Raw genomic sequence first — 12,253 nt, forward strand, 5'->3', positions numbered from 1 at the left:
GTCTCTTGACCCACTGAATGATGGGAATACTGAAAAGCAAGTGAGGTGAAATGCTATCAAATGTTTCCAATACAGATTTAATGTCCTATAGCCACCAAGTCATAGGAAATAAACTATAAGCAGTTAGTTTTGTGTCTGTTGAGGAAAACAACATTCATTTTTCATGGAGTGCCACAGAAGCTGAACAGTCTCTGGAGCTGGCGTGCTCATTTGCAACTTGGAAATAGGGGGTTACAGTGCATCTAGTTCATTTCTTTAATGATATTTCTCTGTTTTCAGCTTCAAGCACACTTCATGTCTGAATGCAAATTCATGGCTTTTCATCTTATAAAGTGGAGATTTTGCTGGTTATAAATAGCTAAATGTTACCAGTTTCTTAATTAGATTAATAGGGAGAGAAAACCAAGTTAGAAACTGGTGATTACTTTGTCACACAAACTATTTTTAATCGATGTAGGTGAGCATAGTAGGAGTTAAGGGGTAAAGCGTTTTGCTGCTTTATGTAAAAATAGATCAATGCGTGAAGTTTCTGATTAAAAAAAAGACCACCCCACTGTGTGTTGGCATAATGAAAATTTACATACTATGTAGACTTCTTTGTCAGTTTTGTATTTAAAAATTTTACTTCAAACTAAAGTGAATTGATAAAGTCGCTTAACTGGCAGCCCTAGGAAGAGTGTCTCCTCCCATATTCCCAGTGTACAGTAAGGAGTGGTTTGGACCTCACTGGCAGCCATGTGCTGACCCACTTACAAAAGTAAAATGTGTTGGAGTTCCCTCCCTGTTGTGGTCCTTGCATTCTCGGTTGTGGAAGAGAGAGATCTAGTATGATGCACCTTACTTGTTAAAAGACCTGATCATTGACTCCATGATAATCGAATCTTACAGCAGTTCAGTTTTTAGCAATTTCTCCCGCCCTTGCTAGTACTCGTCAGGACTGTTTCAGATCTCTAGTTGTGGACCTGAGTGCAGTTTGCCGAGAAAATGCTGTCCTCAAAAGCCGTATATAACCAGATGATCCTGGAATAGTAACTGCAGACAAAGGGCATAAATGCAGCAAAAAAAAGTGCATCCTTCATTTGTATTGGATGCCACAGCTTCCATAAGTAAGGAATGTAATCATATCTTTCTGCCCCAGTATAGAGATGAAACCTAGTTAATCACACTGCTTGGATGACAGTGCTTTTTTCTGTAGATGGTACTTAATAATTAGAAAAATCATATGAAGTTACCAAATATTATAGCTTTATAGCTATATTATAGCTTTTGCGGTCTATAGACTGAACTTAAAAACTAAGGCCGAGAAGTGCTTAGTGCTGTGTTTGGTAGTTCAGGGATAACTTGGAATGATGTCACCGTGGAAGTGTAATTTTTATATATACTGACATTTACAGCAACTAAAAAACTTCTGTTCATTTGTTTTGCTAAACAGGTAGCAGCAACAGATGCCTGCCAAATATTAGCATTGCATACCAGTTAAAAGTCTGTGTAGAGTTAATGCAGTTCTGGAAATGCCACGGATCCATGCAAAGTTTGTCAGTGAATATTGTCCCATAAATATGCTAGCTAGCTTTCAATTGATTTGTTATATTTTAGGCAGAATGTTTTAGTCATTTTTGTCAGCCGGCTAGTATATTCTTCCCACATCTCAACAGTAATTAATCACACACGCTAGTGAAGCACTCTGTATAATTCTTCCTGCCCTAATGGCTCTTCCCAACACCTGCATTCACTAGCCAATATGAATGCTATTTGAATTTTCATGGGAAGAATGCAAAGGTGTGTGTGTGGCTGCATGCATATGTGATGGTTTATTTCCTTTTTAAATAAAATAAAAAAAAAAGAAATTTTAGGAGTGTTCTTTGCAGCAGTGCCTGGCCTAATATCTATGGGGTCCTTTTTTTCTTTGGTTGGGGATTTTGATTTCTTTTTTCAATAGGTTTGTGGTTTTGCTTTCTTCTAAGTGTGAAAATGGAGACTTCCTTTCCCCCATCTTACTCTTTTTTTTTTTTTTTCGTTTTTTCCCCTTCACTTGAGAGGAGTAACTGTTCACTTGTTTTACAACACTTTATTTACTTTGAAGACTAACTGTAGTGCAGTCTACTGCCGTTCCTTAAGCTAAATAGGAATAATGTCAATTAAGCAGGAAAATATTTTACTTGATTTTGGAAACTGACATTGTTGTGGCTTTAAAAAAAAAATATCTTTGAAGCTCATTCCAGAGTCTGGGATATAGCTAATGCTTTAAAATGAATGGCATATAACATTAGCATTATTGTTGATTTATTTTCTTCATTTTGGGCAACTTGCCCGAAGGCAGTACTTCTTCCCACGTGTTAGGAACCTGGGGATGGGGGTTGTCTTTGCATTTTGCTACCTTAGCGTTAACATTTAATTCCAGAGTCAAAGGAGACTTCCAGGCTAGAGAGTATGTGCAGTTAAAAGTTGTCAAATGTTTATATGTTGAGTAAAATCTTGTTTAAATATTACCTGCGTGTTGAGCCCGATGGCACTGCTGAGGCTGGAGAAGGAGTTGTCCGTACACCCACAGCCGTATAATCCCTGTGCTCCGCAGCACGTATTGCTGGGGGATTTGTGCTTGCCTCCTGATCCGTAGCTGTAAGGAAGGTTATGTGCTCATGTTCCCAGAAAGGGCTGGATGTCCCCAGTTTTTAAAATCTGTCTTTACTGGGGTATTTGTACCACAAGGTTTTTTCACTCTCAGCTAAAACTGGAAACTTTCAGAATGGGCAGGCTGTCATGCTTGTGAGTGTTTGTGAGCAAAACGAGGAAATACAGGAGGAAAATGATCTGCAGAGCTGGTTTTTGTGGGGCTAACCAGAGCAAGAATTGCGATGCTACCGCCAGCTTCGGGGTTGTTTCAGCTTTTTTTAACCATGCGGTTCATGCCCCGGGTACCGCGCTATAAAACGAGGGGGGGTTCACTGAGCCCCCCTTCCCCCTCCCCCAGACCTTCAAGCCTTGGTAGTTGGCCTATTTATCTCTATGTAAAATGCTGTATGCCTGAAGGTCATTTTAATTGTACTAGATGTCACTGTCAGTTAGATATGGATCGCCTGGGTAAGGAAAGCAAAATAATCCATAATTTGGCAGTGATTGAGATCAGAAAAATGAAATACTGGAAATGATGTGGTTAATCAAATCCCTGAGCAGCTACAGCTTAAAGCAGTGTCTATATAGAAAAGTAAATAAATAAAATATAGGTTTGTCCAGGGATTACCTCAGAACTAAGGAAAAAAAATAATCAATTAGTTCTCTATTACAATTGCTGAGTTTTGCAATAGTGATTATTGTCTTGTTGGAAAGCGTTGGGTAGTGCATGTCCTTTTTAACAAGAAGTTTGCCCTTAGTGGCTATAAAATAACGCTTGCTGTAACAGTGTTTTCTTGCTGATGGATCTGACAGGACAACTATCTGTACTTTTCTTTCTCCTGTTTGCCCTACAGCCATCCCTTCCTGTCCTATATACACTTTCCAGTCAGGCTACACATGAAGCAGTTCATCTCCTTTGCAGAATGTTGGTCTTTGATCCAGTAAGTATGATTTAAAATTATTCCTAATACTTCTTGTTTTAACAGTTTTTGTTGTCTGCTACTTAAATGAATATTTTAAGTAAAGGACTGCTTTAACTGATTTTCTTCTGCATTGTATTTCAGTACTTTTGGGTCTGTAAAAGACGTAAAAGTATAATCTTCTAATTGGTCAATTAATTTCCCCCTGGAATGGGGGTTTTGCATTTAAAATCTAGTGGTCTTTTGAAGAAAGCTACGACAAAGTGAGAAAGATGAGGGTGTTCATGAATCATGCTATCTTTTCCTAGCTAGGTGTAGGTAGCAGAACATCAGATACTTTGATGCAGTTCTAATTAGAGACACGTGGGTGTTCATGGTCTTGCAACACACAAAAAATTCATTCTGCATCCACACAGTCACATAACAGTATCTTTTTTCCTACTGAGCATCTGTTTTTCTAATAAAAATGTGCTGCTGTGGATTTTGGATTTTATCTCTTGGGCTTACTATACAAGATTGTCACTAGAAAATCTGATACCTGAAACGATGATCTTAATTATTTCATTCTTGCAGAAAAAACCCGAACATTTCAAATGAAAAATAGACAGATTGACTGAACTGCAAAGGAGGAAGCTTGTAACTGATAAACTATTCAGAAGGCAGTACCTTTTGATTTTAATTTTTTAACCTTAAGATTCCTTTACTGAACAAAAACATAGAACTGTTAAATCATAACTTCCACGTAAACAAACTTAATTTTTTTCCTTTCTAACTCCCTCAACACTTAGAATACTATTATTCCCAAATCACATTTAAATAAATGTGGTTTTATTATTTTAAAGAATCAGGACAATCCTTTACAACAGACACTTTTAATTTCATTTAAAAAATATCCTGGGAATTGGGACACCTGGGTTTTACCTCAAGCTTTGCCACTGCTTTTGCTCTGTAACTTTGAGCAAGTAACTTTTCTGTTTGTGTTTTGGTTTGTTTTTTTTTTTAATTCACCTGTAACAGTGGACTTCATTACACCTTGAATTTGCAGTACCACTTCTGTCTTCAATTCTTTAGAAACAGATAGTATTCTCCTTTTTGGACTGGATGGTGTTGGACACCTAGAAACTGAGTACTTTACGTGGGTTATGCACAAAAATAGTCTCAGTAATGTGGAAGTAGACTTTGTTATTGAAAGCATTGCTCTGACACCCTTCTTCCCTGCACTTCCTTCACCACTTGTTTTCTGAAACTTGGTGTGTAGAGTATTTCTCAGAACTCCCAATGCCATATCCTGAATTACTCTCTTACCAGTGATGCTTAAATTTGTGTTTTACTTTAAAGAGGTACTTAAGGACACATTAAAATGTTTTGCAGAGTATGGAGCTACAAAATGCTGTATTTGCTAACATTAAATTCTTTGGGTTTATTTTGATTTATTGTAGGAGTCATAATTTTAAGGTTATCTGGAGAAAGTAATTATTGAAAAACATATTCCTAAAAATCATATTAGCAGCATTTTCCATCATTAGCTACAGTACAGAAAGCTCAATGTCATCTTAGCAATGCTGCTTGTTTTTAAGTAAAATCTTCCCCCTAGTGGCAGTGTTTGCAGATCTGAAACACTTTCTGACATGAACTAATCCTTTAACATGATTAGGGGTTTATAAAACAATTTAGAATTAATTGACGAGTAAGTATTCTTTAGACTGTTTCAATACCTCTGAAAATATCCTAACTAATTTTTTTTAATTTTATTTTATTTAAATGAAATATTTCAGTCCAAAAGAATATCTGCTAAGGATGCCTTAGCTCACCCATATCTTGATGAAGGGCGGTTGCGATACCACACTTGTATGTGTAAATGTTGTTTTTCGACATCTACTGGAAGAGTTTATACTAGTGATTTTGAACCCGTCACTAATCCCAAATTTGATGACACTTTTGAAAAGAACCTCAGTTCTGTTCGGCAGGTGAAAGGTAAGTAGTAGTTAACCTTTGCCTCTGCATTTTATCTTCCTGCTCCATCCTTTCGTAGTATGTAGTTAGGATGTGCGATCTGGATGCATATGCTAACCCAGGTGGTTTTTTTCTTTTAGGTATTTTTCCATAGTAGATACAGGAAATAATTTCTTTTCACTAAAAGAACAGAATTGCTTGTAAATGTTCTGACATAACATAATATCACATGCATTAGTTGACATGCAGAAGTCTATCGGTTTCAAACCTTAATAGCATTCTTCTCTGATGTCAGTGTTCCCCACGCCACTCACTCTTTTGTTGAAGGATTGCACCGGGGGGAAAGGGAAATCACTATTGTTGCCTTTTCGGGGTGCGAGGTGTTATCTTGATAGCTGTCCTGCAGAAAGGGTCAGCATCATCAAGTAACTGAAGCTGAGTAGTCTCATAGTTCTTCTGCTTCATTTCCCCTAATCTATCACCGTCTGCTCGGGCTGAAATGTCCATGTCAAGTGCCTTTACAGCAGCTGCTCTTGTAAGCTCTGTTGCTGGTGCCCCTCTGCGGTTCTGGCAGTAATGCAGAGGGATGCGCTCTGGGTCGTGACACGCTGTCATGAGGAAAGTCAGTCCTGGTGCCTGGAAGAGGAAACTACTGCTGCACGTGGTTACTAAACGCCAGCAGTTGTTCTGTGGCACTGGAGGTTTGAAGTCTGATTCCGTCATAGCAAACAACCCGTAAAATAGACTTCGTTTCTTTTGAAAGCAGATCCAATCAGGAAAGCAGTCCTTTTATGAGAGCAATACAATATGAGAAATAGTAGTAGGGATTTAGGTTCTGTTTGGTGGCAGCTCGAATAACTCAAGAGGAGGAGAGGGAGAAGAAATGTGTTACCTCAATAGTTTCTAACAAACAATTCCGTCATTTGGGACAAAAATACCTCATGATGTTGCCATGATAACGTGACTTATTTCGGATATATCCTGAACTTCTAATTCAGAAGTTCACATTTATATAGTTCATGCAAGTTCATGTAACATTGTTTTCTTTTTATCCTGTTATTCTTTCCATTTCCCTCCTCTCTTTGGCCATCATTTTCCAGACCTGTACGTAGATCTGCTGTCTTCTCTGAAATCTGTTGTTCTAAACACTGACAGCAATGCAGATTCCAGCATGTTGCCTCTAACGTACCATCCGGGCGTATGGAGCTCCGTTCTGGCAACCATCACTGCTGCTTATAGGGAAGCAGCCCATTGCCAAATCTTCCAGCCTCTGTTTTTCGGCAGGGTGTGTGTGTGTGTGCACGCGCACACATGTGTATGAGAAAATGTTTTGTCTGGCAACTGTACATAGAGTTCCTCTTCCCTTATGAAAATTTAGGTTTTTGTTTTAATCATCTCAAGTGGCAGTTTTGTGCTTGGTGGTAGTAACCGAATTCATGAATCAAACCGGACTGAGTCATAGATAGAACTGAGAGTTGAGAATTCTTTGTTTTTCAAAAAGTTACACCCTAAAATTGGGATTTAATCTACAACTGGTTATCATCAGTTCAGTATTATAGCGGTGATTAGGGTTTTATTTTATATACATTGGTTTCAGTGTGCATGTAAGAGTTCTGTGTGAATTTACGCTATGAGGTATGGCATCAGGTTAGATGTAGGGAAGCTGGAGTTCTTTTATCCGTACTAAGATGTACTTTCAGGAAGGGCAGCTGTGTTTTCCTCCAGTCTGCAATGCATTTTATTGAAGCAAAAAGTGTTAATGGTATGATGTTCTTTATTTTTCTCCTATGTACAGAAATAATTCATCAGTTCATTTTGGAACAGCAGAAAGGAAACAGAGTGCCTCTCTGCATCAACCCTCAGTCTGCTGCTTTTAAGAGCTTTATTAGGTAACTGTATGTAATCACATCTGATATTAATTCACATTTATTAGTAGTACAGAATTCACAATCCAAAATGTTTTATGTTCTAGGTCTCTCAGAATAGGAAAGGCCCATAGATAACTTCTGCAAAAAAACCACTTGTATGGTTACATTTTGAAAATATTTTTATGAATTCTTCTAGAATTTAAGTAAAATGCGCAAAAGTTTCAAGTAATATTTTTGCATAAAAGCCCAGAAGTTGGACTAAAAATTAGAACTGAAAGGTCAACAAGGTGTATTTCAATTGTAGAATTGCACTGTAAAAACATTAAAAGGAATGACAGATGAAAAATCATTAAGAAAATAAGTAGATAAAGTATATGAAATATTTGTTGTCGGTGTTGTTGACTGTTGGTCTTGGGGTGTTTTGGTTTGGTTTTGCTGGGGTTTTATTGTTTTCCTTGAAATGTTTGCTTACTGGTCAAGCATTAACTTTCTTGTCTATTAGCTATTGCAAATGAACACTGATTTTCTGTATCACCTGCATTCTAGTTCCACAGTTGCTCAACCATCTGAGATGCCGCCATCTCCACTGGTTTGGGAATAAAGTGGAAGATAATATACTACTGAAGATGTAATGTAGCTTTCCACTGGAGTCTGGGATTTGCAATTCTGGAGGTTAATCATGCTTGTACTGTAATTTTACTAATGAAGTTTTAAATTAACAACCACTACTTGTACAATATGAATAATATTTAGAAATGTACTAGACTTTTAATCTTGTAAAGTGGTTGTGCTTTTAGAAGAAAATATTTTACCCAGAGTTGCACGTGTTTTATGAATTCTAGTGCAGCTGTGATGGCTCAGCTCAGAACAAACAGAATTGAACCAAATTCGGGGAGGTTTTTTTTTTTTTCCTTTTTTTTTTTTTTTTTTTTATTGAAGTGAGATTGTACAAAAAGATAGACATACATTTTGATATTGAGCCATTCCTGAAGATTTTGGGTTTTCTAAAACTAAGGAATACAGAAAACTTGACTGCGACCAATCATGAAGTCACATCGGATGACAATGACCACAGTAAGTGGGCATGTCACCTGATGATCAAATCCTATAAATAGCTTCTCACTAGAGCTGTGATGGTGATGTGTGCTGTTCTAAAATCAAATGTTGTGAGTAGAGAGAATGAGTTTGTGACTAGGAGAGACTAAACTTCTGTTTCCTTACCCAGTATAAATATATATATATATTTAATCTATTTTTATTAGAAGTTTTTCTGCTCTTTCTTACATAAAACCCCCCAGCATGCATCTTCTATGTGTGTAAATAATTCCATTTATGGGCTAATTTCAGAGATCCCTGACATCATTGCTGTATAGAGAGAAACTAGCTTGCACATTTTAGGTCTGTGAAATTTTGTGAGAACTTTTTCCTGCACTGGACAGTTGAGAGAAAAAAAAAAAAGAAAAGGAAAAAAAAAGCACATAGGGAATTATGTTAATTGTGTTTGTGTCTTTAGGCAAAGCTGTGGAAGTCTTGAAATGTCACAGTAGTAAATAACTTTTATTACTTTTTGGCTAATTCTTTTTCTGTTGGAACACTGAATTCTGTGCATATGTATATATGAACACAAATTGAAGGCCTCTACCTCCTGGAGTATACAACTTGGTTTGTTTACCTCCACATGATTTTTTTTTTTTTTAAGTTCAGTGTGGAGACTTGAAACTTGAATGTCCCTTCCAACTTTTATATTTAAAACAAGACTAGAAAATTGAAGACTGTTTTTCACCTGTACAAAGAAATACTAAAGGGTGGTCTTAAAATTTGAGCATTGGTCTGGAGAAAAACCGTGGTGTTTGTTATGGACAATTAACTGTTAAAGTTATTGTAAGTTATCTGTATTTAGCAGAGTATTTTCATCAAGAGTGATCTGAGCTGAAATTGGAGACTATTAGTAAGTTATGTTTGGAAGTTTTAACTTCAATGAAGTAATTATTTGCTGTGAAAGAGACAAACATTGAATAACTGAACAAAGATGGTGCAATATCTTTGTTTTTTATGAGGCTCCTGAGAATAAAACCAACTGAAGCATTTCAATTCACTTGAATGAGAAACGTGTTTAATTAAAAGAGCCCAAGAAGACACTGGTATGAAAGGTAAAATCTCAGAGGTTGGTCAGTTAATGTGGCACACTTGCTGGTCACTTTGTAAAATGTAGATTTGAAGTACAGTGGTGAAAACATTAAATGTGACATTTGAAAAAGAAGTGGTGTTATCTTTATTTCCTGTCTGATCTCCCACCTTTATTTAAGAATAAGTTGTTACAATCTTGATTAAGTACTGTCTAAAAGAATACAAGTAAAAAGACATTGTAACATCTTGTTTTGGGCATGGTTTTGATTTTTTACACACACGTGCATACACACACATATATACATATCTATATGCATATATGTGCACATATATATGACTTCTTAAAAAAAATATTCATTTAATCTTTAAGCTTGATCCTGAATAAAGGCAAAACTTGCTGATTAAATCAAAACAAGCAATTGACTTGCACTTTATTGGGAGGTTGAAAAACATACAGTTGAGGATGGACTTTACTTAATTTGCAAAGTTCATGTCATTTTTTCCAGAAGAAATGCTTTCGTTGCTTTCTGTAGTCCTAATGCAAAGAATCCAACATGTGGTGGTGTTGCAGAATATGGCTGAAAATGTTCATGTTTTATGGGTATGACCTTTTTAAAGATCAAACAAATTGAACTATACAGTTCAAGCCTCAGGACCTCACAAGAAATAAACTGATAACCCTTCTTAACATGTGCTCTCTTCCCAGGGCTGGCACAGATACTGTTTCTGACTCATGTGTATGCCTCTTCTTCAAACCTCTTCTTAAAAGTCTCCATACTATTATGAGCTAAATTTTAACATGTTTTAGAACTGGTGATGGTGGTGTCATTATTGCTTCCTGGTTGTCTATTGCTGAACTAGTTGCCATTGATTCACTGCCACTGTTACTTAGTCTGCTCATTAGATTCTCCTTCAGGGTAAGACTACAGTGCAAATCGGCAGTTTACTTGCTGGCTTTTCTCATTTTGACACACAGTTTATGAGCACGTAATGACACAACTGGCAAAGACCACTTTGTGCGTCAGTGTATTTTTTGGAGCTAATTGCTAGAGGTCCATGGGTTAATCTTGTTCATAAAAATAAAAAGAATAAAACGTCTTGCGGACATTTACCTTTCAGGGTGTCTTCATACGAATGTGGGCAGGGCACTGTGCAGACTTGAGTAGCTGAAACTGGCACAAATGTGTAACTAAAACTGTGTGTGCAAATATATATAAAAAACAATTATGGTAATGTTTTCTGTAGCCTCAACTGCATTTTACATGTTTAATGCAAATCAACTACAATGAAAGTGAGACTTCTTTAGAGCTGTCTTTGACAAAGATAGTTCCATTTCTAAAGTGAATGCACACGTGTATACACTCAGAGTGATCTAAACGTGAGGTCATCAAGAGAGCTGCTTCTTTCTTTCCCAATGAGGTTAAAATCTGGCTTGCAGTTTTCAGAGTTGCATTTTAATCAGTTCTAAGCTTTGTTGATATCAATGTCAAATGAATTACAGATTGTAATCATAAGTTTTAAGCTCTCTAAATATAGCTTCTGCATCTCCTTTTATTAATTGTGCCTTGAGAAGAGTACAGAAGTAGTGAGTGCAAAGAATAGCTTGAAAATTATTCACAAATTGTCAAAGGAACATCCAGATATTAGAAGGCCTAATCTCTCTGTGTGTACATCTTGAAGGTGATGCAAAGGAGCTAAACAAGCTCAGCTATGGAACAGTAAGTTGCTAAAATCCATTTCCTGATGTATGGTGAAATATCATTGACGGATTCAAACCAATTAATTTATGAAAGTTATCAAGTGCTTTTCTCCTTCAGCCGATTTATCAGTGGCGTGTTTGGGACTTTACTATTTGATCTGCTGGGAGTGCTTGAATGCTCACCAGACTGAACAGATGGTTTTAATATTTACTGGGTAGCAATTTTTCTAATCATCTTTTTTACCCTTTATTGGTTTTAGTAACGGAGTATCGTGAGATCCTTGAACTGTTTGTTCTTTGTAACTTTTTAAAATTCTTCTGTCAAGTATAACTTGATAGAAAATTCTGTTCGCTGTACTTCTGTAATCCTGCTCAGGTATGGTTACTTTAAAACTGTTTGTGACATTGATAAATGGGGGAAACTGGAATCCAAGCAGATAATTGCTATATAATCTGCGTGTACACCTTGGACAACTTCTGTGCTCAATAAAGGATGGAATCAGACCCACTGAATTATCTGATTATGCTGTAACTCACTGTGGTGGCTGTTTGAGCTCTGTAGGTCAAGCCGGACTCGTCAATGCAAGGCGCGTTGGTACGAGTCAAGAACCTGTTTTCTCCCCAGCTGGATCCTAGATGCAAAATTAAGAGGAAAAGACGTATTTAAATCTCCTCCCTTTGCAGTAGATAGTCCAGTCTGTCAGAAACGGTTGTACAAGAGGAAGTTAATTGTCTTTTTTCCTAGCTGGTGGACTGGGCCAAGACGTGGGGAGAAGTCAGTAAAAACGACAGAAAATCGCGGTGAGGGGGTGGAGCGCGGGCAGAACGCGTTTTTCAGTCCCTCGGCCCGAAAAGATTTGGGGCGGTGGTGCGGGGCTGCTTCGAACGGGGACCTTGCCCTCCCAGCCCCATCCTCCTCCTCCTCCCTCCCTTTTCAATGCCTTTCGCGGCCGGGGGGCGTGGCCGGGGGGCGGCGGGGGTGGCCCGGCGGCGGGGGGGGCCGGTCCTGTAGGGGGCGGGGAAGGGCGGCGACTGCGGGGGGGCGCCCGCGGCGGGGGGGCCGCGGGCGCCCC

At 37.8% G+C, this 12,253-nt stretch overlaps 2 protein-coding genes across 5 annotated transcripts in view; one reads left to right on the plus strand and one right to left on the minus strand.

Moving 5' to 3' along the window:
• The window catches only part of NLK (nemo-like kinase), a 63,900-nt gene extending 55,069 nt beyond the window's left edge, over positions 1-8,831 (plus strand). For 2 of the 3 annotated variants that reach the window (XM_010573864.1, XM_010573865.1), the window contains 4 exons: positions 3,468-3,554; positions 5,309-5,507; positions 7,282-7,375; positions 7,901-8,831. In XM_010573864.1, the coding sequence (XP_010572166.1) occupies positions 3,468-3,554; positions 5,309-5,507; positions 7,282-7,375; positions 7,901-7,955 (435 nt within the window). In that variant the 3' untranslated portion in view covers positions 7,956-8,831. Of the gene's footprint in view, positions 1-3,467; positions 3,555-5,308; positions 5,508-7,281; positions 7,382-7,900 lie in introns of all 3 variants that reach the window. The other variant, XM_010573866.1, reaches the window with a different exon arrangement.
• A 168-nt stretch (positions 8,832-8,999) lies between these two features.
• Positions 9,000-12,253, minus strand: part of IFT20 (intraflagellar transport 20) — a 9,964-nt gene continuing 6,710 nt past the window's right edge. For both annotated transcript variants that reach the window (XM_010573862.1, XM_010573861.1), the window contains one exon: positions 9,000-11,812. The gene's annotated coding sequence lies outside the window, so the exon portion shown is untranslated. The remainder of the gene's footprint in view (positions 11,813-12,253) is intronic.

This window comes from Haliaeetus leucocephalus, unplaced genomic scaffold (assembly GCF_000737465.1).
Source record: "Haliaeetus leucocephalus isolate CR32 unplaced genomic scaffold, Haliaeetus_leucocephalus-4.0 Scaffold395, whole genome shotgun sequence".
In the NCBI taxonomy this organism is placed as follows: Eukaryota; Metazoa; Chordata; class Aves; order Accipitriformes; family Accipitridae; genus Haliaeetus; species Haliaeetus leucocephalus.